The 26,608-nt window shown below is 34.4% G+C and overlaps 1 protein-coding gene across 11 annotated transcripts in view; it reads left to right on the forward strand.

The window, feature by feature from the left end:
* FRYL (FRY like transcription coactivator) overlaps window positions 1-26,608 on the forward strand; it is a 272,999-nt gene that overhangs the window by 148,546 nt on the left and 97,845 nt on the right. For 8 of the 11 annotated variants that reach the window (XM_064285836.1, XM_064285835.1, XM_064285834.1 and 5 more), the window contains 13 exons: window positions 1,292-1,371; window positions 1,761-1,841; window positions 5,510-5,678; window positions 5,940-6,032; window positions 10,036-10,134; window positions 11,408-11,509; window positions 14,345-14,389; window positions 17,482-17,585; window positions 17,977-18,085; window positions 21,149-21,235; window positions 22,033-22,204; window positions 22,647-22,779; window positions 25,869-25,976. In XM_064285836.1, the coding sequence (XP_064141906.1) occupies window positions 1,292-1,371; window positions 1,761-1,841; window positions 5,510-5,678; window positions 5,940-6,032; window positions 10,036-10,134; window positions 11,408-11,509; window positions 14,345-14,389; window positions 17,482-17,585; window positions 17,977-18,085; window positions 21,149-21,235; window positions 22,033-22,204; window positions 22,647-22,779; window positions 25,869-25,976 (1,382 nt within the window). The remainder of the gene's footprint in view (window positions 1-1,291; window positions 1,372-1,760; window positions 1,842-5,509; window positions 5,679-5,939; window positions 6,033-10,035; window positions 10,135-11,407; window positions 11,510-14,344; window positions 14,390-17,481; window positions 17,586-17,976; window positions 18,086-21,148; window positions 21,236-22,032; window positions 22,205-22,646; window positions 22,780-25,868; window positions 25,977-26,608) is intronic. The other 3 variants (XM_064285842.1, XM_064285843.1, XM_064285844.1) reach the window with 1 other exon arrangement.

Here is a 26,608-nt window from a genome sequence, read left to right on the forward strand (position 1 = left end):
GGTTAAGTAACTCTAATTGCTAGAGAAACTCTGGGTGTAAAATTTCAATCTGCCCATGTGGGACAAAGGGAAAACCTTTGGGATCTCATTATGACTCTTATTTCTTGAACTTTATTATGTAGAATGAACTCAGTTTCTGAGTTATTATTAACATGGGATTTTTAGTCTCAACCTTTACAAACTGGTGAAGAAGCTTCATTTATTTCCTGTGTTGTCGGTACTTTTAGAAGCAGTAGACAACAAGATTCTCTGAGATCTAGAAAGGTAGAGTTGGGATCACTGCTGTTTCCTTGCTTAATCCCTGAGTGGATTTGTAATTGGGCAATGTAAGAATCTCCCTCTTAGTCTGCTTTTTCAAATTTCCAGGTTCAGGTATTTAGGACCTTCCCAGTTTCTAGAAAATCTAAGGTGAACACTGTTTCTGATCCTCCTGTAGTCAAGAATAAATACGTAGCCATTTAGTCAAGATGGGGCTATCACCTTTAATTGCAGAATAAAGATTCCAAGCAAACCTTTTACAACTGTGCCAACTGCTGTGCCAAAACTGTATTGTAGCCCTGTTTGAGTATTAAAAATCTGGAATGACGTGTTACATGGCTGTTAAAAATATATAGAGAGGAGCTCTAAGTACTACATGGAGAAGTGCATCACTCTGTTAAATAAAAGTAGGTGTGTACGTGTGTGGTTAAGGGGGAAGTCTAGAAACGTATAAATCAAATTGTGAATAATGATTATGCATAAGGAGAGGGGAAAGACTTTCGGGCGTAAATGTTTTTGTTTTACATATTAGAGACTAGCATGCATTTTTTTTAAAAGAATTAAAACAAGGATATTTAATGGACAGATTTCTGATAATAGTAGCTTAAAATTATTGGGAAAGAAGGTGTCCCTTTTGACTGCTGTTTATGATAGAAAATCAGGCTAGATGGAGAATGAGGCTGGCTCAGTACAGAGGTAGCTTTTCTATAGATGTTATAGGGAGAAATAAAAAAGGATCCTTTTAGCTTTCTAACAGTAATGGCTATAGTAACATCTGCCACTTTTCCGCCACGTAGTCCCTAGTTTAGTGATTTGTGATTATAAAGCTAATATTCTTAAACTTAGAGCTTGTTAAATTAAAGACTGAATTCTTAGAGAAATAATAAGATTCTTAGAAAGAGGAGAGAATGACAGATTACTAATATACTCTGCAATTAAAATTCAGAGTATTGATTTAATTAGTTGAAATGATGAAATATTCATGAATGTTATAACTTATTTAGCTCTTATTTGATAATTTTTTTTATTCTAGATTCCTGTTCATCCTGTGCCTGATCCCTTAGTTCATGAAGTTCTAAACTTGGCTTTTAAGCACTTTAAACATAAGGAAGGGTGAGTAAAATACTAATTTGCTATTGCTGCTCTTCTCCATAGTCCAGGCTTGAATTGTTCGAAAACAATTTGAATATTCATTGATCCTTTGTTTTTAGAGTTCAAAGCAATTATCTTCCCATTTCTTTTGAATCCACACGAAGCACTTATAGGAAAGGCTTTGTGAAAATAATTCTCAGCACCATAGATAGGATTTTTAAGAATCAGAAGGCTTAATTTCATGGCAAATTAAAATCTAGAGATGGAAGAAAATTTATGTGGTTTTTATCCTCCTGTAAATGAGTATGCAGAGAAAATTACACAACATTCTATTAAAGAATTTTCAAATTTATAAAGAAAGAGTTCACAGAAAATTGTAATGAAATATTTCCTTTGTTCTCTTATTTTAGATATTCAGGAACCAACACTGGGAATGTGCATATTATTGCAGATTTATATGCGGAGGTGATAGGGGTTCTTGCCCAATCAAAGTAAGTTTTGTGAACCACTGATATTGATTTGCTTGGCCTTTTAGAATGCTCTATTATTAATTAATGTAATAGTTCATGATAGTTAATAGATGTACCATTTTTATCATATCGTTATTATAAAGCCTGTTCCTATCTTGTATTATTTAGCAGCTCTGTTCCTCACAGGCTCTTTAAGTAGCATTCATGCCTCAGTGTCACAACTTTTCTTCATTTAGAGTTTTCCATAAAGGCGTGAGTCAAGGAAGTCAGAAATGGCCAAGAATAGTCAGGATACTACCTCATTCTGTTTTTCACAATTGTATGAGAAGTAATTTTAAAAAATTTTATTTTTGAAGTCTTTACAGAGCTAGTAATTACTTTTATTACTTTCCAGTTGAATGCTTTTATTTTTGAGATAGCAGTGCAGTATCTTCTAATTTTCTTATTTATTTTGGTATTAAACAGTTTTGAATACGTGGAAGACGTGCCAAAAGGAAAGGATCAAAGATATTTGATTCCACCATCAAAAGTGTTATTCATTAGGAGCTAGACTCATTAAATTGTATTCAACCATCATTATAGTGAACAATAAGCAATTAGCATCTTGTGGTTCTAGAGACTATGGAAGATTCTGAATTTCTTTTGTTGCTCCTGGGAAATTTGTAAGGAAAAATACCAATTCAAATTTTCTTAGATCCTTTTTAAAAGAGTGTTTGGTCCTGAACTCATCATATAACAACCTTTCTAAATTCTACAGTGGTAAGCAAAGTTACTGTTCATGTTTATTAGTTAGCATTTGAAGTAATATATGTTAATTAATATATTTTTTATCTTTTATAGTACACTAGGGACCCTTGTATAACCAATGTTATAGAACTTAGAATACAGTATTTTAAATGAATTACACTTATACGATAATATCTTAATTTCTCATTTATATTTAGAATATAGACACAAAAACAAAGATATGAACAATAATATATTTCTTTTTATGGCAAAGTAGTTCTTCATATTTTTATTTATAAAAAATAAATTCCAATCTCAGAAATATCAATGCAGAAATTTGAAGTAATGCATCAGTAAGTTGAATCCAGGACCCTTGTATAACCAGTGTTACAGAACTTAGAATACAGTATTTTAAATGAATTACACTTACACGATAATATCTTAATTTCTCATTTATATTTAGAATATAGACACAAAAACAAAGATATGAACAATAATTATTTCTTTTTATGGCAAAGTAGTTCTTCATATTTTTATTTATAAAAAATAAATTCCAATCTCAGGAATATCAATGCAGAAATTTGAAGTAATGCATCAGTAAGTTGAATCCAGGAGAACATTATATCATGACTAAAAAATGCAGAAATTTGAAGTAATGCATCAGTAAGTTGAATCCAGGAGAACATTATATCATGACTAGGTCCAGTTAATTCTAGGATGGTAAGGATAGCGAAAGGAGCCCTGGTGGCTTAGTGGTTAAAGCTCGGCTGATAACCAAAAGATCGGTGGTTTAAATTCAACAGCTGCTCTGCATAAGAAAGATGTGGCAGTCTGTTTCACAAATATTTACAGCCTTGTAAACCCGAGTGGCGTAGTGGTTAAGTGCTACAGCTGCTAACCAAGAGGTCGGCAGTTCGAATGCACCAGGTGCTCCTTGGAAACTATAGGGGCAGCTCTGTTCTGTCCTGTAGGGTCGCTGTGAGTCAGAATTGACTCGATGGCAGTGGGTTTGGTTTTTTTTTTTTTTTTTTTAAACCTATCGGGCAGTCCTAATCTGTTTTATAGGGTCACTATGAGTTGGAATTGAGGCGATGGCAGTGGGTTTGTTTTTTTTGGTTTTTAAGGATAGTAAGTCCAAAGGGCCAATAAATTTATGAAATAATACTAGGCTTGCTAATCTAGTTGTAAAAGAAATGCCACTAAGAGCAATATTGAGGTGTTTTCTACTCATGCATATAATGAGCATGGAGGAAAATGTGGAAGGATCCACATTGGGTTAGGCTGACAGGTACTGTCTTTTGAGGGGGTAGGAAGGGGGAAGAGGGATGAAGAAAAGCTGGGAGGTGTAGTAGAATCTTTTGTCTGTATTTTCTTCGATTGTAGTGACTAGTTTATTTGAGAAAGTTAATAAATAAAAACAACCTGGATTCAAATATTATTGCAATGAAAAGATTTTTATCCAATCTATAAAGATTTTCTTTACAAAGTGCTGAAGAATGCTTTCATGAAAAATGGGATTGTAGGGATTGTAATTTCCAATATTCCAATGGGAATAGATATGTTATAGTTCCTATTTTGTATCCATATTTTGGTACTATGTAATCCCCCCCCCACCCCCCAGTGACCATTGGAGAACATGCTTCGTTGGAGGTCGTTTTCACTAGAACTGGTTTCTTTAGTAACATCAAGAATAAAATTTTTAGTTTTTTTCATAATATGTTTATAAAATAAAAACCACCCAAACAGTTGTTATTTTTGCTCTTCATGACTCTTCAAAAGAGGCAAAATAGACGTAAATGGCATCATTATTAATTTCTTATTCCAAGTGCTAAATTGTCACAAGTGTGAAATGCCTTTTTTTTTAATTCGAGGATGTTTTGATCTTTGTCAAACTTTATAAGGTAGCAAAGAGTATAGTTCTACTCTGCACTTATGGTAAATCCATGAGTTCAAAGTAGGATCGAACTCCATAGGGTTTTAAATGGCTGTAACCTTTTTGGAAGTAGAGTGCCCCAGACCTTTTCTCCAAGGCACCTCTAGGTGGATTTGAACTGTCAACCTCTCAGTTAGTAACGGAGCACTTAACTGTTTCTGCCCCCCAAGGACTCTGTTCATAATATATACATGGAAAAATTAAGAAGTATTGGTTAATAAATTTAAAGATGTGTATGTAAGCAACGAAAAATTTACCAGCCTTAACAGTTGCAGTCATTTGAGTCCAGGATGTTGCTTACTTTTCCAAAGTGGTATGATTCTTTGGCTTATTCTCATTGTGAGACTAGTGTTCTCTCTCTCTTTTTCTTTTCTACCAATTGGTTGGTTTATCTCTGAACAAATTCGTAGCCTCCAATCTACTTTCCATATAAAATCGCAGACTTTATAAAAAGGAGCCTGAAAAATTAGAGAATACTGATTTACTTGGATACATTTTATAAATGAGTTATTTGATTTTACCATTGTATGGTTCGGTGGTAGAATTCTTGCCATCCATGCTGGAGACTCAGATTCTACTCCCGACTGTTGCCACTGAGTGCAGCCACCACCCCTGTCAGTGGAGGTTTGCATGTTGCTGTGATGCTGAATAGGTTTCAGGGAAGCTTTCAGACTAAGATGGACTAGGAAGAAAGGCCTGGCAATATGCTTCTAAAAAATCAGCCAGTTAAAATCTCGTGGATCACAGTGGTCTGATCCTGTTGTACATGGGATTGCCCTGAGTTAAGGCCAACTCAATGGCAGCTAACAATAACAACCATGGGGCTTAAGGAATTCCTCATTTTAAAATAAATGAACAGCAAATTTAGAATAACAAATTTATTTTCCTCTGCATGCTTTTCTGGTAAATTTAATGAAGGTAGAGAAAAGAGATAATGTTTGGGTAAAATACCTTGTGATTTTAACCTTCAATATCGTGGGAAATTGATGTTTTCAGTTCAATTCACGTTACATATCCATGTACGTTAAAGGTTTCAGGCTGTAAGGAAGAAGTTTGTGACAGAATTAAAAGAACTGCGACAAAAGGAACAAAGCCCACATGTGGTTCAAAGTGTCATCAGCTTAATAATGGGAATGAAATTTTTCCGAGTGAAAATGTATCCTGTAGAAGATTTTGAAGCATCATTTCAGTTTATGCAGGTGATATACCTTTTCAATTACAGTAATTAGACTTACCCTAACAGTAGTTGTTCTTGCTCTTCATGAAAATATACATAAATAGCATCATTATTAATAAATTTCTTATTCCAAGCATTAAATTGTTGTAAGTGTAAATTTTTTTATTTGTGAATGTTTTGATGTTTGTCAAATTTTGCGAAGTAGTGAAGAGTGTTCACAAAATTATTGTGATGTTACAAATTCTTTAATCTCATTAGTCTAATGTATTTTTTTCCCCTCCAGGAATGTGCTCAGTATTTTTTAGAAGTAAAAGATAAAGATATAAAACATGCACTTGCTGGTTTATTTGTGGAGATTCTTATCCCTGTTGCAGCTGTAAGTATATTTTTATTTTTATTTTTATATTGTATTTAAAAATACTTTTTCATTGAAGAAGTTGCCTCATGAAATATTCTTACTTTCTGGTAATCTCATAGAAATTGAATTTAGTGGAAAATATGAACGAATGGGAAAAATGATTAATAGACAGATAGCATAATGACCATTGATTGGTCTATTAACTTAAAGAAAAACTCTGGGCCCTTACGATTCGGGCAGTGTCAGGCGGGCAGAGTTTTGCAACCCAGTAGTAATGGTTGCCGCAGGTACCTTGGTATAACATACAACGTTTACTAGTGGCTTTTGTTTCTTACAAAATGGCAGCCATTTTAATGGCCTCTGAAGAATTGATAGTGACATATATCCTGGAATTTGCTGGGCTGTCTTGGTTTTAAGTGTTCTGTAGATGCCCTGACATTTATTTTATCTGTCAAAATATGTATTCTGATTTATTCATAAAATATAACTTCTGTAAATATAATTGTAATAACATCTAGGAGAACAGGCCTACAGAAGCTTTTTTTGCTATAAATGCAGTATATTATTAAAAAATAATTTTACAGTTACTACGAATAAAATATGCTATAAATAAAATTCAGGACTTTTATAATCATAGAGAGATGCTGTATTTTTTGGTTTCCTTTTTTCTGCACCCACCTAGTTTTGTTATGTAGTATATATATTGATATGCGTGGCTTCAGTCTGGTTCAGACCTGTTCAGTCGTGGCCTACCAAGTGAAACCAAAACAGACCTGAAGTTTTAAAATTTGGGTGATCTGGAAACATAACCAGAACAAGAAAAATTATGGGTTGTAGCCCTGGAATGGGAGATTCGGAAGGGGCATAGTGAGCCCTTTGAGGAGCCTCAGGCATGAGACTGGATTATAGCCAGGACTGTGGAGAGTGACATATTTAAAGCGATGTAGTCAGCTGCCATCTTTGAGCGGGGCACAGCTGTGTCTGACTGTCCAAATTCCTAGGGCAAGAGAGTTGGTTGCTATGCAAGGTACATGCTGTCCTTGTTTTCTAAGAGGGAGATTCAGTTTCTGGCAGGGCTTGGACCTGTAATTTTTCCCATTCCGGTTACCATTCCCTTTACCCAAATTTTAAAAATTCAGGTTTGTTTTCATGTTGAGTCCGTGGCCATGATTGAACCGGGAAGAACCAATCCGAAGCCCTAATGATATGATAGTCACTTTTAGTATTACACTTTTGCCTAATAGATGATATTCTACTTTTAAACATATAGGATATATTCTTGAATTTTGTTCTGGGACTCAGTTAATTTACTTGAAAATGATTTGATCCTTTCGGGTTTTTGTTTTAAGATTTTTTAGATGGGGCTATCTTGAGTTAATCATTCCTCCCTACTGCGAAAGAATTCTTCTGTATATTCTACCCAGTGCTTTATGAATATTGAAGTTTTCCAGTCCAGCTGGTGGAAATATATCCTACTCCTGGTCCATTGTAAGACCCTAGCACTGTTCACGCTCATCCTTTCTGGTGCCTTTTCCCCAGCCTGAATACTCGTGGGAGTTACTCATAAACCTTCAGAGCCCTCTGTGTGGCTCTTTTATCCCCTTCCCTCTGCTTCCTTCCCTTCCTGTCTCCCCTCTTCTTTGGTACAGCGTTTTGGGAACACTGATCACCTTGATCTACCTGGACACTCAACTTTTTCTCAAGTCATTGTATCTGCCAGGTTCCCTTAGGCTCTCTCTCCCTGTGCTGCAGCCTGAGAACTCTCACAAGGCAGTAAGCTGGGACCATTGAAGGACTCCTCTTATTTGTTTCCCGTTTCTCAGGAGTCACTTCCTTTTGTTGGCTGAAGTACAGCATCCTACATATATTTTGTCCATATTTTTGGATCTTCCAGAAAGCAGGGTAAATCTAGTCCCCACTACTCCATCTTGGCTAGAAATGGAAGTCAGCAATATTCTTTTTATTTTATTAAGAAATTGAAGAAATTTGTTTTCATGATGAGACTCAAATTGACCTTTTTGGCATTTGTTTTCGATCACTGAATTAATTGACTTTGTGGTCTGTGTGTTCATATGAACTGGTTTGTGGTATTCAGATCTTGTCTTTAGTTTATGTTAAGAAAAGGTAGACATGGAACTGTAAGAAAAGTTAAGAATATAAAATAGTAATGGTATGATTTTTTGCCTCTCTTGAATAGTTACTTATATTTAAATATTTGAACACCTTTTTGGGAAAGACAAACAAAAGTCATGAGCTTTAGCTTGTAAGTGGTTTATTTGAGTCAGACAGCCCCCTGCCAAACACTCCCTGCAACCTCACCCCCAGTTTTTAGCCATGTGAATTAGGCTTATTTTATTTAGGTAAAGACATTATACTTTATGAAAATATGCCATCTTTAGCCTATTATTGTTAGGCCATGTACTTTGAGTTCTTTTTCTTAAATGGCTGTGAATTACTGCATGTCCATTCCCAACTGTCATTTGTACTCCCCAACTCTTTGTCTGGTAATCTGTTTTGCCAGATGTCTAACTGAGATTAGTTAGTAGTTCTTAAAGGTAATCTAGCAAAAGAAGCAGGTTATATAGTAAGAAAGACCTTGGACAATGTTCCACTACAATTGTGTTGTCCTAATTCTTTTATATCAGGTTTGCTTTTGTGTTCAGGCCTTTGCACAGAGAGCACCTTCTTCCTAGAACATTCTTGCCTCTTTAATAGCCTCCCTCCTTGCTTTGCCCATCTGGTCCCTGTTTGTTTATTCATTATATTTATCGAGTGCTTTCTGTGTGTCAGGTCCTATTCCACCAGTTAACCAGTTGTTGTCAAGTTAATTCCAACTTATGGTGACCCCAAGTGTGTCACAGTAGAACTGAGCTTCATAGGGTTTTCAATGGCTGGTTTTTCAGAAGTCGAACTTCCAGGCCTTTCCTCTGAAGTGCCTCTGGGTGGACTCGAACCTCCAACCTTTTGGTTAGCAGCTGAATGCATTCACTGTACTACTCAGGAACTCCAGTGCTATTCTATACACAGGAAATACAACAATGAACAAGATAGGAAAGACTCCCTGCTCTCATAGAGCTTACTTTTAGTGAAGAAAACAAATACTAAACTTGTATGTAAAATATGTAGTATGTCAGATTATGTTAAGTACCATGGAAAAATGTAAGGCAGGGTGGGGGGGGTAAAGATTGCCAATGGGATGGTCGTTGTTAGGTGCCGTCAAGTCGATTCCAACTCATAGGGACCCCGTGTGACAGAGTAGAACTGCCCCATGGGATTTTCTAGGCTATGGGAGCAGATGGCCAGATCTTTCTCCCTCAGAGCAGCTGGGTGGGTTTGAACTGCCAACCTTTTGGTTAGCAGCTGAATGCTTAACTGTTGCGCCATTAGGACTCCTTGCCAAAGGGGTGTAGAAGTTGAAATTTTCAATAGAGTGATTAAGAAAGACCTCAACAGGATGGTGACATTTGACCAATAACTAAAGGGATGAGGGAGTAACCGAGGGAAGAGCTTCTTGGGCAGAAGGAACAAGTGCAGAAGTCCTGAAGCAAGAGCATGCGTGATGTGTTCGGGTGCAGCAAGGAAGCTGTGTGGCTGGACCCTGTCACACAGGGGCAAAGTATTGGAGATAAGGTCAGAGAGGTTATGGCAGGCTATTGTAATATGTCAGGTAAGAGAGGATGGGTTCAGCTTAGACATTACTTCCTTGAGCAAGTTTTCCAAGGGCGTCCTTCAGAGGGCTCCAAGAGGACTGACAATATTTTCTTATACTACCTGTTATACTGTGTAGTCAGTGTCTGTTCGCTTTTGTGTGTCCTCCACATATTTTCTCAGGGCAGGAAACAGGTTTATCTTATTTATTTAGCATATGGTCATTTGGCACATTGTAACATTTTAATGAGATATTTGGTGAATTATTAACTAATTTAAAACCTTATAGAAAGTCCTTGTAATCATGGCATTGTTTAAGTCTTTAACCATTTTCTTTTTCTTTTTTTCTTCTTGGTGTTATCTTTTTACCCAGGCTGTTAAAAACGAAGTGAATGTTCCTTGTTTGAAAAATTTTGTGGAGATGCTTTATCAGACTACTTTTGAACTGAGCTCCAGAAAGAAGCATTCATTGGTATTGATAAACATTTCAAACCTTTACATTTTTAATTGGGAGCATCAGTAATTGATTTATGAATTCAGTGAAGAGTTAAGGGAATTGTAAAAACTGAAATTGTAAAATATCCAAAGTGCACTATGAGGGAAGATATCACAAATATATTTACTCCTGCTTTTCTTTGAACTATTTTTTTAATTTTATTAGTTCTGCATTTGATAGGTTCTTCATATTTTATTCTTAGTTACTGTCTTGACAGGCACTTTAAATTATGTATTTTACTAAGGAAAAGGTTGAATGTAGGCTTGTATGAAACCGTAAATTCCTTTATTTCATATTACAGTAAATTGTATTCTGAAGCATCAGATTATTTTAGGAACCATTCTTTGCCTAATTCCATTGTTTCTTTTCAGAGATTTATGACTTTTTTTTTCTCCGCTTAACTACCCACTTCACATAATTTTAAATAATTTGTAGATTTTTATATGGCTTGGAGAAAACTGGGAAAATCAGGCAAATATTTGACCACCTAAGCTAGAGCTCTAAATCATAAACATTGATTGTTCTAGGCATAGAGCTAAGTACTTCGCATTCTTTGTCTTAGTTTAAGCCTCACAACTCTATAGGATAAAAAACCTGCTGCTGTCAAGTCAATTCCAACTCATAGCGACCTTATAGAACAGTGTAGAACTGTCCCATAAGGTTTCCAAGGCTGTAAATCTTTACAGAAGCAGTCTGCCACATCTTACTCCGGCGGAGCAGCTGGTGGGTTCGAAATGCCGACCTTTTGATTAGCAGCTGAACACTTGAACCACTGAGTCACCAGGGCTCCTACCTTATAAGATATTTGTGCTGTCAGAGCACAGACTGGCATTAAATACCAGTGTTCTGCCTGCCGGCTGTGTGACTTCAGGGAGGACACGTTAAGTTTTCTAAGCCTCAGCTTCCTAATGTAAATTGGAGGGTAATACCACAAGTATCCTCTAGGGTCTGTTCTCTGATCCTAGCGCCTACATTCATAAACCACTGTCACGGCTGAGGGGCTAATGGATCCCAGGAAAAGAAAAACATGTTCTAATTCAGGGAGGGATGAGAATTCAAGGCATTGTTGTTATAGAAATTCTTTGTTTTTAATCATTTGTTAGAGTACTCTGTGAGACTTCTTACAAATGGGAAAACTGCATAAAAGATTCTTTTAGTCTCCTCGTTTATGAGAATAAATGAGATATAATTTGCAAGACCAGTACTTTTCCATGAAAAACATTAATGCTCTTTTCCCTGTCTCCTGTAGGCTTTATATCCATTAATTACCTGCCTTTTATGTGTCAGTCAGAAACAGTTTTTTTTAAATAACTGGCATATTTTCCTACAGAACTGCTTGTCACATTTAAAGGTAAGAACAGTCTCATTTCTGACCTGTAAATACTGACTGGTGTGTTTATTTATGGACATACATTGACGTGTATGTAATGAAACTTTCATTACTGTTAGTACATTCGCATAGTAATTCTTTGCCGCATCCCTTGTCTTGTACACACTTCATTCTTCTATAGAGAGTCAGGAATAAACTTTTGATTGAATATTTGCTTTGTCTTCATTGATGCAAAATTTTACGTATTCATTGATTGTTGTTTATGTTCTCTTAGATCTAGAAAGATTTTGTTAATAAGTCAATTCCTTTAGAATTGCAGAGTAGTGATTAACCTTACAAAAAAACCCAGATACTTTGTGTTTTGAGAAAATTCAGTAATGTTGGCTCAGATCTGAGCAATACAAAGAAAGAAAGGAAAAAAAAAAAAAGACTTTGATAATAAAATATCACTAAAAGCATGTTTAATGTAAACATGTCCAGCCAAATCCAAAAGTGTGCTACTGGATCCACACAGATATAAAAGCTCCAGAATGATTCTTACTTAAATCAAGGGATAATGGTCACTAACACTATTTGGGACATCCATGTTCAGTCTGTCTTAGTACTGACAACAAACCTGTGAGACTGAAGGATGATTATCTTCCCAGGATGCTCTGCTAGCAGGATCTGCTTTTCTTCTTTGGATAGGAACACAGGTGATGTCTGCACAATGTGGGAATATTCCTCATCTGCCTGCATGCGAATGCTTGATTCGAATACTGTTTTGATATACAGTTAAATTAACCTGTTTGAATATTTGCTCACAAGTTACAGAACCACTGCTGACATGATATTTCATTTCCTGATATTCCTCTAAGTTAGGGTCAAGATTAAAAATCTTGTACTTTGAAGATAATGAAACCAGTGCACTGGTAGATTAAATGACTTGTCTCCTGCCATGTAGCTCACTGTGGTATTTTGAGAAATAGGACTGGCTCCTCTTTCTGATTTCAGGGATTACCCACTGGACAACATTATCCTAACTACCTTTTTCACGATTGTGTTGATCATTTCCAAAACTGCTTTGATTTCTTATTAGTAAGGTATACAGAAAGTATGTCTTTGAAAAACACTTTTGGCCGTTTTCCTCCTACAAATATATTAATGCTGTTCACATTTGGATAAGAATTGATATACCCTCTTTGCTTAAACTCTTTATGTCATGCAACTGAGAAATAAAATTTCTTTAATTAATTACATTATACTTGTTTCTGTCCTTACTTTGATAATTCATACAGACATAGGTACTGAAAAGGATTTGATCATTTTCTGGGTGATTTTTGATACTTCTAATAAAATAATTTAAGACACGCACTGAAGTGTTTCTGGAAGGTTGCTTTGTTTCATGACAATTCATACTTTTCTGTTGCTTGTTAAAATTTATATATATATACACGTTTCCACCTAACATATATGCAATACTTTCACAGTACTTTAACTTTTTTTTTTTTTGTCTTAAGGCTTTCATTTAAAATGCTGTGTTTTCTTTGAACCCTTACCTCCTGTTAAATATTTCTGGCATATTGTCCATTTTCATTAACGGGTATGTCAATCTGCCAGTCTTAAGGAGATAAGAGCCACTTAGCATGAATAATTGAGATACAGTTGTCTTGGCCATTAACCCTTATCTTACATTAAGGCTCTATTCAGCAGAAATTTTATGCATTGGCTCCTGTTTATTAAATTTTAGGTACTGTGGCTGCTCTGCATAGTTGAAGTAAGGAGTTGAGTATGCAAGGCAAAACTATGCTAGTTATCCATTGTAGCAGTTATAATTGGTTTGTTTATATAAAGGAAAAATTGATCCAAAGTAAAGGCCTTATCTAAATTGATTTTGTTTTGAGATTTAAGTAAATGCTTGATTTAAAAAAAAATCTCTAACAGTTTTCTCTTTATTAGATCCACCACTGATTTGTGCTAGTATTTACCATGTGCTAGATTCTCTAATTGCAGTGTCCCGTTTAATTCCCACTGTAATGGAGGCTGGAAGAAGAGAAGTGAGCAATCCATCTTTAGGGAGCCAGTAGTTCCATAACTCTTTCTGGTCCACCATATTACCCTTGAGTGTACTATAAGGAATGTTGGTGTACTGCATATTTTAAGGAGACCTTTTCACTATAATTCTGGGGTATTAAAAAAGGCATTATTCTCTGCAGTCATAAGAATAAATTTGAGGAATTTTCAAGGCACTTTAAGATAACGTGAAGTTTTTTTAAAAAATTACTACACGATTTTTTTAAGTTGATGACCATGAAAAATGGGCTTTATTCCTATATGCCCAAAAATAGCATGTGAGAGAGCTTTATTTTCACTGAAAATGTTAAATCTCTTATTTTTTTTCCCCCCAATCAGAATTTGGTACTTTCCTATTCCCATATCTTTATATCAATTTAAGTGCTTATGTGAAAAGTACTTATAAAATTTCTGATCAATCATTAAGAGAGAGTGATGGGAATAAGAAGAGTAGATATTATATAAAAATAATTTGGAGATTTTTTTCCCACTACAGTGGCATGCTTATTTACTCTTAAAATTTTGAAGTTGTTTCAACCTAAATGTAGTATTTACAAGAAGAAAAATGAGGTATTTAAAATTTTGACTGTTTCCTCTTAGTTTGAGGATTGTACCTGTATCCTATGATGCCCAAATTGTGGGATTTTTTTTTTTCTTAGTTTTTCTGGCCACTTTCTTGGAAATCCCAAATTTCTTCTAAATAGAGACCTTGGTGAAGAGCTGTCTTGTTTTGTGCTTGTTTTCATCTAACATGCATGTGCGGCATCTCATGTTGTGTTTGCTGTCTCACATTGCTTTATTTAGATGCCATCTAACAACAGTATCAGAAAACAGATAGAAACACTCCAGGTGAGTTGGGTTGACACTGCAAAGTAAAATATTGCTTTATCGCCTTTAAGCGTGGCATTTTTTTTTTCCTTTACCCATTGTTGCATTGCATGTCTAACGCATTTATCCAAACCTGCTTCTAGTATTGTCAAAGAAGAGTAGCACACAGCAGGAACATTCTTCAGAAGCTTTAATATTAATGTGACCCCCATGAAGATGACTTTAAGAGGTAGAAGTCCTATCGAATGCTGATTCTTCACCCAAATCCTCAATTTCAAAATGTTCTGATTTATGTTATCTAGCTTTTATAAATGAAACATTTAAAAACATTTTCCAATGATATTAAGGAGAGATTAGATTAGATTTTGAACATGATCTTGGAGAATAAATGTTTAAAACTTTTATCCTATTGGTTTGAGTTTTTAAACACATCCTATTTTTTGGTTCACAGAAGGAAAAAGAGAAAAACGTTAAAATGATTGCTGCCTTAGCGGGTAGTGAGTTTCTGTTAATGGTGGTGGAATAATTTGGAAAAGGATAGTGATAATGGTTGTATAACATGATAAACATAATCAGTGTCATTGAATTATACATGTAAAAATGTTGACTTGGGAAATGTTATATATTTTTTTATAACAATAAAGAATGATTGCTGCAAAAGATCATATTTGACTGACATCAAAATTTTGTACATTTATATCATTGGATTTTTAAATTTATGTAAGAACTTAATCAAATTAGATCAAAATTGTAGAGAATTATGTATCTTTTTTTTGCTTAAGGGTCAGATCAATTTAGGATTTAAAAAATTTTTTATTTAGACATATATAGCAGCATTGGTATGACCAAAAAAAATTGAGTTTTATCACTTTTCATCTTGTTTTGGCCTTGCGCGGTATAAAATAAGTCTGCTTTGTAAACATTTCCATCTTGGAATGTTTGAAAACCAAGTTTTTCGTGCCAGATACCTCATCACTTAATGTAAGATAGTCCAATACTTTTATGTTTAACAATCTATATGAGAATGATTTTTATGTGGAATAAAAAAACAAACCAAACCCATTGCCTTCAAGTCAACTCTGACTCCTAGCGACCCTATAGGACAGAGTAGTAGAACTGCCTGATAGGGTTTCCAAGGAGCAGCTGGTGGATTTGAACTACTCACCTTTTGGTTAGTAGCTGAGTTCTTAACCACTGTGCTACTAGGGCTCCAAAGTGAGACCTTTCCCTGGGTGGGCTCAAACCACCAACATTTCAGTTAACAGCTTAACACGCTAAGTAGTTGCGCTACAGAAACATACGTGGAATAAGATTTAAGAATTTTTAAAGTGTAATTTTTTATTAATCACATTTTGAAAATACAATATTTTAAGAATGTAAAAATATTATTTGGAGTGTACAAGTAATTGATTGAACCCATATTTTGATATCTGATATATTAGATCTAAATGATAGGAAAGAATGTTTCATTTTCTCAAAGATTTTACTATAAAAAGCTTGGTGGTTATACTAGTCATCTCTGTTTATTTAGGGTGACTTAGCAACTACTGTAAACTGTCCATAATTACTATCTTTAAAATATAATAGTAAACTCATTCTATAATTACATGTTTTTTAATTTTGACATTTAAAAAATTATTGCCATTTAGATATTAATAGTTTCACTGGGATGATAAGCCTGTGGTTCATTATAGTGTCTCATAAAAACTCAAAACCAAACCACTGCCATGGAGTCGATTCCAACTTATAGCAACCCTATAGGACAGAGTAGAACTTAGAACTGCCCCATAGAGTTTCCAAGGAGTGCCTGGTGGACTCAAACTGCCAGCCTTTTGGTTAGCAGCTGTAGCACTTAACCACTATGCCACCAGGGTTTCCCTAGTGTCTCATAGCCTACTAATAAAAACTCATTGAAATTTCACATAAAAAATCTAGTATAGCTTTAAAAAATCAGAATTTATATTAAATATATTCTTAAAATACTAAAGAATTAAATTATTATTGGTGAAATGCATCTTAACTGCTTTTTAAAATGGAGGCTTTGTTTTGTTAAGTTTAACTTATGGGAACACAAAGGGTCTACCTGACAAAAAGCCTTTTTGGTCAAATGGCATATATAAAATGATTGTTTGACAATAAGAAATCCTCTAAACTGAATTAAAAATGTGAATGTACAGCAGTCAGTGCACCCTAAAACAGTTAACAGATATGTAAAGAGCTTCTCCTAATAAAAGTGATAATTAACTACATTTTCAAAATTCACAATAAAATCTCACCATACTACTCTGATCTTTTGAGAACTTCATTTTTTATAACAGCTAGAATCAACGGTTTGCTGATCAAATTGTGATTGAAGTGGAATAATTTTCTGATTTTGATCAAGGTTGAAAGTTTTATACCTAACGTATATTGAGCATTTAACTTGTGCCAGGCACTCTTCTGAGTTCTTTACACATTAGCTTCCTTAGTCTTTGAGGTAGGCACAATATTATCTCCATTTTAAAAATGAGGAATTGTGTGGCACAAAGAGATTTAACAGTTCCCAAGGATGAGCTTGGATTTGAACCAAGTCAGTTCTAATTCCAGAGTCCATGCTCTTAATCTACTATGCTGTACACCCTCTTGAAATGGTATGCACTCAGTAATATTTTGCATTATTTCTTAAGTTCAAGTAAGTATAATATCGTTTGGTATTGTCAATTTTAAGTGTTTATGGGCTGCAGATGAATTACTGCAAAGATGAGTAATCCTTCTTTCTTCATTGTTGTCAACAATGTCATGTGAACAATTTATCATCAAGTAAGTCAATGTCTCTAATTATAGAGTTGTTAGAAATAATTGATGTAATTCCAAAATTTGAGTATTTTGAGAATGTCAGGAAGAACTCAAATTTTCTTATTTATGGTTACTTTGAATTATCTCTACTTGAAAAAAAAAATTTTTTTTTTTCCACCACATACCAAATACATGTTTACGTATTTAAACCTCTTTTAGATTGAATACAAAAGGGGAGAGAGGGCTTTTAGTTGTTGGCTGAGAATGTATTTGATTTTAAATGATTGCAGGTATATTAATAAGTAAGTTTATTTTTATTCTCTTCTGTTTTTGAACAGAATAAAGATCCTAAAATGTCTCGAGTTGCACTGGAATCTTTGTATAGATTGTTGTGGGTTTATGTAATTAGAATAAAATGTGAAAGCAACACTGTAACTCAAAGGTGAGTGCCATTGTTTTAAAGTATGTTTAAAATAAAATCTTGTTAAATAATATTATACTAATGGAGTTTTTGGAAACCCTGGTGGTGCAGTGGTTAAGAGCTATGGCTGCTAACCAAAAGGTTGGCAGTTCAAATCCACCGGGTTCTCCTTGGAAACCCTATGGGGCAGTTCTACTCTGTCCTATTAGGTTGCTGTGAATCGTAATCGACTCGACGGCAGTGGTTTGGTTTTGGTTTAATGGAATTTTAGTTAATGTTATAAAATATCTTGAGGAGAAATATGAATTCTCTTTTTGTTAAGAAAAATTATTCATATTTTAAAGAAATAGGAAAAATTTCTTGTAAGTATGCTATTTCATTATCTTATTTTGACTAATTTTTTTTCCTGTAGTCGTCTTATGAGTATAGTGTCAGCACTTTTTCCAAAAGGTTCACGTAGTGTGGTTCCTCGTGATACACCCCTCAATATATTTGTGAAGATTATTCAGTTCATTGCTCAGGTGAGTGTCTTACCTAATGACACATATGTACATGTAAGTTATAAGAATAATTGTAATAAGTTGGGAGCTCTAAATTTTGTTGTGTATCTAAAAACATGGTAACAAAACATTTATTAATACCGAATAGTGAAAAATAATAGTATGCTAAAAAGAGTGAAAAAGAAAGTATGATAATTACCTCCTGAGTATCTCAAAAAATTTCTTAGAAAACATCTTTCTAGATTAATTTCTGTGGTAATCTGGATGCTTAGGTACAGATAATAGAATCCACTGTAGCTAGTTTAAGCCCAAAAGAATTTTTTAAAGGGAAACAATAAAAAGAAAAAACAAAACTAATCCCATTGTCGTTGAGTGAATTCTGACTCAAGGTTATAGAATCACGAGAAGAGCTGAAGAAAAGAGAGTCTGGTCTGAACGACTGAGGAAAATTGCAGAATTGAGCTATCCAGGAAACTGCTGCCTCTGCCAGCATCAGAAAGCTGCCAAATAAAAATAAGGAAGGGACCATGAGTGGCTTCAGAATCAGGTTGCTTCTGTCATGACTCCCACAAGTAAAATCTATTCCTTTCTTCTTGTCCTTCTCTTGACATTCCAGTTCCCAATCAAAGACTCACAGGAGTGTACCACTTGTCAGGATCTAAATTCAGAACCCTACTTTTGTAAGGGAGTCTGGAAAATATAATTTTTAATTTCTAGCCCCTGAAGTAAAGAAAGGCTTATTAGAAGGGATTGAATTAGCTGTTGAGTGAGCCAACCCAAAGTTTTGGTCACAGTCCCTTTGAGGCATCAGCCCTGGGAAAGCATATCTGATTAGAAAACAGAATCAGGCGGGGTTACCTCCTCTACTTAGGATATTGCTGATTCCAGAATATTTGTTGCGTTCTCTTTGAACTGAAACTATGAAAATTTAAACGATCCATAGTGTAATTGTTTTTGGCAGTGAAGAAATGAGTCTTTAAACAAAATGAAAATGTTTCTATTTACTGGAGCACAGAAGTAATTAGATAAGTGTGTGTCAGTAAAATTAGTAAAGGCAAAAATGTGCTTTAGATCCAGTATTAAGAAAATTTTTACTATCAGGCTGCATCTCTTTTTCTCCCTTTTTTGCCTAGGATTGCATCCACTCCCTTGGTTCTCTGTTTTTCTGAACTATTGTAATACTTTTGTCGCATCTTGATTTTTTAAATTAATCACCTAAGTAGTGGCCTTAAGTTCATTCCCATCTGCCCAGTGTGGCTATGTGTTGCCAGTTTAAACATTCAGCATTTGATAGCTCATTTTCTTACTTGTAAATATTCAAGTTTCCCACTACCTATACGATCAGATTTAAAATCCATTATAAGCCCAACCTAAGTTTCTAGAACATTCCTTTGATTTTCCTCTAGCCAGTTTTTTAAAGCATTCTCATTTATTTATTTATACTTTCTGCTTACTCCCTTTCTTTGCTTTTTCCGTCTCTCCCAATCCTGCATGCTTTTCAAATGCCAGCTTAATTTCAGTGTGATGCTTTTGCAAATCAAATTGACATTACCCATTTACATACATTATTTTTAAACTAGTTTTAGCATAAGAAGCAAATCTCCAACATAAGGCAAATAAAAGTAGAGCTGCTCTGATTGAAGTTAAATTGGAATTCTGTAGATCTCCTCTGATCCACTCATTATGATTACCCCTTTACACCTCTTACCGCATAGGACAGTAGAACTTGGCAGAACTATTTTGAAATCCGTTGGTTAAGTTCTTCTGCTTAAAGATAACATTTACTGTGGCTGATGCATTTTCTTCTGCAGTTGTTGGTAGTATTTATTTAGAGCCTTAGAAAATGGTTCATTCACATTGACCTAGGTACTCTAGATTTCCAGAAAATAATTAAATACATGGATATTTAATGTATAACTGAGTATCTAGTAATTAAGAATAATTTTGTATATTGATATGCTGAATTTTACCATCTAATGTCAGAGAATATTGTGTTAATGTATGATTAAGGTCGAATACAAGATTACAGGTTTTATCTACAACCTTGTTCCAATTTTTGGCAACTATATTGTGTCATTAAAACATGAACAGATTACTAACAGAAAGGAACATTCAGAAAACTAAAAAAAAAAAAAAATTGGAAATTAAGAGAGAGAAGAAAAAAAAAAACAGAAGAATTGGAAATATTAGAAGATGAGTAGACCAAATCTTCTGGAAAAGAGAATTATAGGGAAAATAAGGGAGGAACAAAGGTGTTCAAAGAGAAAGCAATTGGGAGAAAATAACCTGATAAATATGTTTTTAAAAAGCATTTCTGAGAATCAAAGGCAAGAAATTCCAGAAAAGGTAACCCCATGTGCCTAATACAATAAATTAAAGAAGTTTCCTACCAATGCATATCATCATGAAGCTTTAGAACACTGAAGATTGAGAAGATTTACATCATCATGATGGGGAAAGATAAAATAAGTCAAGCTGAACTGGAAATTAAGATGATGTACAGATTTATAAGAGCAGGACTGAATCCTAGAAGACAATGGAGTATTATCTTTAAATTTGTAAAGGAAAGGAAGTTCACACCTAGCATTCTGTATGCCCAGCCATACTATCAAATAATGAGAATTTTTTTTTCAGTCATATAAGCTACCTAGTTTTTTGGTTTTTTTTCACTTTGCCTAAACCTTTTCTCGTAATATGATTCTCCAAAACAAGGAAGTAAACCAAGAAAGAAGAAGACAAGAGATCCTGGAAAAAAGGAAATCCAGTAGAAGAGAAAAGTAAAGGAATTCCCAGAATGATGGTGAAAGAAAGTTCCAAGACAACAGCTATCAGGCCTGGAGAGTTGTGAGTCCACACTGGGACAGGAAGAATAGGGCTCTAGGAAGGAAATCTCCAGGGGAAAAAAAAAGTTAGCTGATTTTTGAGAGGAATTTTATAATTCTGATGGAGCGTTGGAGTGAAATGTTTAATAACTCCTAAGTATGCTGTTTATTTTAGAATTAAATAATATATTAGTAATCATATTTCTGATCAACTAGATATATAAACTTCAAAGATTTATTATTAATTGGTTTTTTCCCCCAGGAACGTTTGGATTTTGCAATGAAAGAAATAATATTTGATCTGCTCAGTGTTGGAAAATCTGCTAAAACTTTCACCATTAATCCAGAGGTAAAATAATATAGTAATAAACTTTTTTTTTTTAATTATTTTATTTTTTTAAGAGCAAAATTTCCTAATGGTTGACTGAATGGTTTAGTGGTAAACGTGGTGAAAAATAGTCAAGAAAGTACATTTTCTGGGTTAGCCAGCTAAACTGGCTTTACAAGTTGTGACAAGAGCTCAGTTTTCTTTTACTTAAATGATACATTTTAAAAATATTCTTTACGAAATACCACCTACTAAACATTTATTGAGCACATGAAATTGTGCCAGGTGCTGTTTTAGGTATTGGAGATTTAAGAAAAAGATGATTAACAGTGTGATTGTTCTGAAAATTTAAGAGCAGATGGGATTCTAACAACTAGAATCATCATCCCCTTAACTGTAACAAGAAAAAAAAGGGTGGGAGAGGCAGTGTGGATGTAGGTTGATTAGTGTGTTTTGTAATGAAAGACTGAAAAAAGTTGATTTTTTCTTTCTATGAAGGAGACAAGTCATCTACTTAGAAGAGGGGGTGGTAGGAGTTTAGGAGAGCTGAGGAAAGGTGAAAGAGATCTGAAATAAGCTTTATAGTGACTAGGAAAGCTAGTTGACCTGAGAAGTGAGTGAGTGGCATTTGGGAATTTGGTATTAATACAGACTCTAATGGTTGGACTAGTCAAAAAAGTTGAAAGACAGGTTAGTTTTCTATCAGCCTTCCCTCTCCCACCCTGCATGTTATTTGATGAGATGTTTTTAACATGGAAAAAAAAAAGATAATTTATGGCACTCTGATTTCTTCGTTTTGAAACTTTTTTTCTCTGAAGAGAATGAACATAGGCCTCAGAGTCTTCCTTGTAATAGCAGACAGTTTGCAGCAGAAAGATGGTGAACCACCAATGCCAACAACAGGAGTTATTCTTCCCTCAGGAAATACTCTTCGTGTGAAGAAAATTTTTCTCAATAAAACTTTGACAGATGAAGAAGCAAAAGTCATAGGTTAGTGTTAATTGGAATCATAAATTGCTTTGTAAGGCATTTTGATATTATTTTGTAAAAGCTTTATGATCAGATCTAATATATATATATTTTAGCATGTACCATATATATAGTAATGCAAAATGAATATACTTTATCATATTTATAGGTCTTCATTTTGTAGTCTTCTGGTTAAATATTCTTCCACATGATACTATTACTTAATTGTGTTTTTCCTTCAAATTAATTTTACTTCCTTGCATAATTTTTACACGATATCTCGAATATGTTGAAGCTGATTGTCAGGAAGAAGAATGTATATACATATAGTTGAAATTCCCTCTTATATGGCAACAATAAGCTAATGTCTTCTCAAGGTGCGTAGGTGCTTATTATCAAAAGTGACTGTAAGTATTCTTTATCTAATCTCTGACATTTTATAATTGAGGTTTTTTCCCCCCAGGAATGTCAGTTTATTATCCACAAGTGAGAAAAGCATTAGATAGCATTCTGAGACATTTGGACAAAGAAGTTGGGAGACCAATGTGTATGACTAGTGTGCAGATGTCCAATAAGGAGCCTGAAGATATGATTACGTATGTAGTAAATTACTTTATCTTCTTTACTATTTTAGTTTTCATAAAAAGAATACAGATACCTGTTTCCTTACTATAAGTGCTTTTTCTTTTGGAGTTCTCCCATATTTCCATCTGCTGCTGTTTGTAATGCAGTGATTTCCTCCACGTGCTCAGTTTACTTCAGTGCTGTCAAGCCAGTATAGATTGCAGAAGTCATCCTGGATCCCAAGACTAGTTTGTTGTTACTTATTCCATGAGCAGTAGATAAATCCTGATTACTCCAGATGTATGGACTGATTGGTTTACTATGTCAAATAAATGCTCTTATTCCCGGAACCCTGATGAACTAAGAAAGAAAACCTGAAAATCTCAGTTCGGGTATTTTTGTCTCCTCGGACCCAGGGGTGCAGAGGGGAATAATGTATGAGTTTTTTGTTTTTTGGAAACAGTCCCTCATTACACATCACCCCTCACCCCAGCCCTGTCACTCTTTGCCCAGCTTCTCACCCCAAAACCTTTTTTCTTTATTGTTAGAAACTTTACCAAGAGAATACATTTTATAGCAACAACTTTTTTTTTATTTACTGGGAAGTATCTACATATTTTGAGTAAGGGAAGGAATTTGTTTGGGTATTATTGCCTGCATTATAGGTCTTAAATACCAAAATGGATGTTTGACCTCATTTATATTTATTCCATATATAGTCACTACATACTGGTATATACTAATCTCTCAGAGTTTCTTTAATGTGAAGTTTTTGTTTTTTGCCTGTGTTATTTCATCTGGGACATCTTCCTTCTTTTAGTCTCAACCACTTTCCTCATTCCTCTCAAAAAATTTGCACCGCTAAGTTTCTCTGGCTGTATATCTAGAGTTTTGAATGGCAGCCCTGTCAACATTTCCTGGTCAGCTGTTTCTTCTTTAACTCCATTTACATTCAATTTGAATTTCAATTGCAGCAGTATCACTCTTCATTTCTTTACTACACTTGCATCTTTGTTGGCCAATAGCTCTTTTGACTTTCTATTCTTATAAAGTGTCACATGGCTTTGTCATTGGGAGACAAGGAAGCAATACAACTATACATTTTGCTGCCTGTGCATAATCTGAATAACAGGTGCACAATGACCAATCCCTGACAGTCTTTGAAAGAAGAAATATGATTGGTCCTGATCATGATGCATATCTGCATACATATATAGTGATTCCTGGATTAAAGAGCTAAGAGCAAAGTTTGGTTATGCAATTATGTATAGTTGATATGTGGTAAGCCCCTGAGTGATGCAAAAGATTAACATTTGTGGCTGCTAACCAAAAGGTTGGCAGTTTGAGACCCCAGGGGTACCTCAGAAGAAAGGCCTGAGGATCTATTTCCAAAAAATGAGCCTTTGAAAATCCTGCGGAACACAAATCTACTCTGACAACACATGGGGTCGGCATGAGATGGAATTGACTCACCAGCAACTTTTTTTTTTTCCCTTATTATGTGGTAACCGAAATTTGAATGTGTTGTTGGAGGACTGGTGTTATTTAACTAAATTTTGAAAACTGAAATGTGTACATATTGAGCCATGCAGAGCAAGAATTGATTATATATAAAATCTCTAGAAGTCAGCAGTCCATCACTACTATAAAAGATATTGGCCCAAAAGACTTAAAACATCCAGATTCTTTTCTTTAGGATTATTTTATTGGGCCAACTGCATAGCCTTTGGAAAAAAATAATTTAATTAAAAGCCTCACCTTGAAATATAGATCAAAATAAAAACTGATGTATCAAGTTGTTAAACATTTAAAATAAATAAATAAAATCACTGAATAACTACAAGAAAATATGTTGTTGTTAGGTGTTGTTGAGTCAGTTCTGACTCATAGTGGTCCTATAGGACAGAGTAGAACTTCCCCATGGGTTTCCAAGAAGCAGCTGGTGGATTTGAACTGCTGACCTTTTGGTTAGCAGTGAAGCTCTTAACTCCTGCACAAGAAAATATAGTATAATTAAATTGTAGCAAGCCCAGGAGGAGCCAGGTTTTTCAGAAATTGATGCATTTTATTACATAAAGATTTAAAGTATTTTTATTCTGAAAGAAAACAGAAAGCCTAGAGCAAACATTACCAATAGTGGTATATGAGTTTGTTTCCCAAGACCTTGTTAATATAAGGCATTAAATGAAAATAATTTTCTTTTGTTAGTTTACAGGCCAGAGATAATAACTAATATTTGATTATTTAGAAACAATATCATTATTTATTCTTTAATAGCTAAGCAGTATTATTTAGTAAATAATATATAATGAATTTGTTATGTATGCTAATAAAATATTGATTTTTCTAAATCACGAATTTATTAAATGATATTATCTAATAATATTTAATAATAATGGTTGTTATCTTTGTTTTATAACTACTGAAAATCTTTTTGTTTGTTGGCTGTATTTTTTTTTTCTAAGTATCTCCATATTCTTTTGTCCATTTATAAACTGGTAATGTTGTATGGATTCGTATGAGCTTTTTTCATATTAAATACATTAAACATTTTTTCTTAGAGGGTTTCCTATTTTTTGTAATTAATTTTCCAAGTTTGCTTTTATTATCTAGCATATTGTTTCAGTTTCTTAGTGCTGCTGTAACAGAAATACCACAAGCGAGTGACTTTAACAAACAAATTTATTTTTCTCATAGCTTAGGAGGCTAGAAGTTCGAATTCAGGGTGCAGGCTGTAGGGGAAGCCGTACTCTCTCTCTCTCTCCCTCTCCCTCCCTCCCCCCTGTTGGCTCTAGGGGAAGGTCCTTGTCTCTTTTCAGCTTCTGTTTCTCCCTCCCTTGACGATCTTCATGGGGCGTGGCATCTGTCTTTTCCCATCTGTGCTTACTTGCTTCTGTGCCTAATCTGTTCCTTTTGTATCTCAAAAAGGGTTGGTTTAGACACACCCCACACTGATATGGCCCTGTTAACATAACAGAGGAAACCCTATTCTCAAATGAGATTATGTGCACTGGTATAGAGATTATGGTTTACAACGTATTTTGGGGGGGACACAATTCAACCAATAACTCATAGGTAATACACTTCTTATTAATTCATATCATTGTGATATATTTTTCAGAGGGGAAAGAAAACCCAAAATTGATTTGTTTAGAACATGCATTGCTGCTATTCCAAGGTTGATTCCTGATGGCATGAGCAGAACGGATCTCATTGAATTGTTAGCAAGGTAAGTGAGAATTATCATTTGCTGTGTTTGTTTTTATCTCTTTCTCTCCCTTTAAATTTCTAATACACCCTGTTACTATTACCACTAACCCAAAACTACTATTACCACTAGAAAGTGGTAATAAAGACATTTTTGATCCTTTATTTGATTTACTTTCTAAACTCCCATTTTTTCATTTATTTCTTGTTAAACACATTCTCCCTACTCATTTTTAACTTGTAAAGTTCTTCTGCATTCCCTATAAATCCTATTTTTCAATTCTTATACATAACCATATGTGATCTGTGTCAAAGCTTACTATAGCGGTGGTTTTTAAATGCTTTCCATCTAGGGAGATACCCTGGGATTTATATAATACATTATGTTTTACAGTATGGGTATTATCGGTGTACGATGATGACCAGTTAGGCAGTTAATTATTGTGTTTACTACTTCAACTATTTCTTTAGGATCTAGGATGGTGAACAGTTCTTGTTTTCACCTTTTCTACTATGGCAAAATTCATATAGGGTTCAAGTTTTTGTCGTCTTTCCTCAATTAGATATATCATAAAAAAAATAAAATAAAATAACATTATAACCAAACTTAAATACTAGCTTCCCAGAATAATTGTAAGTTGAGGTGGTGACCCT

This window comes from Loxodonta africana, chromosome 5 (genome assembly GCF_030014295.1).
Source record: "Loxodonta africana isolate mLoxAfr1 chromosome 5, mLoxAfr1.hap2, whole genome shotgun sequence".
Classification (NCBI taxonomy): domain Eukaryota; kingdom Metazoa; phylum Chordata; class Mammalia; order Proboscidea; family Elephantidae; genus Loxodonta; species Loxodonta africana.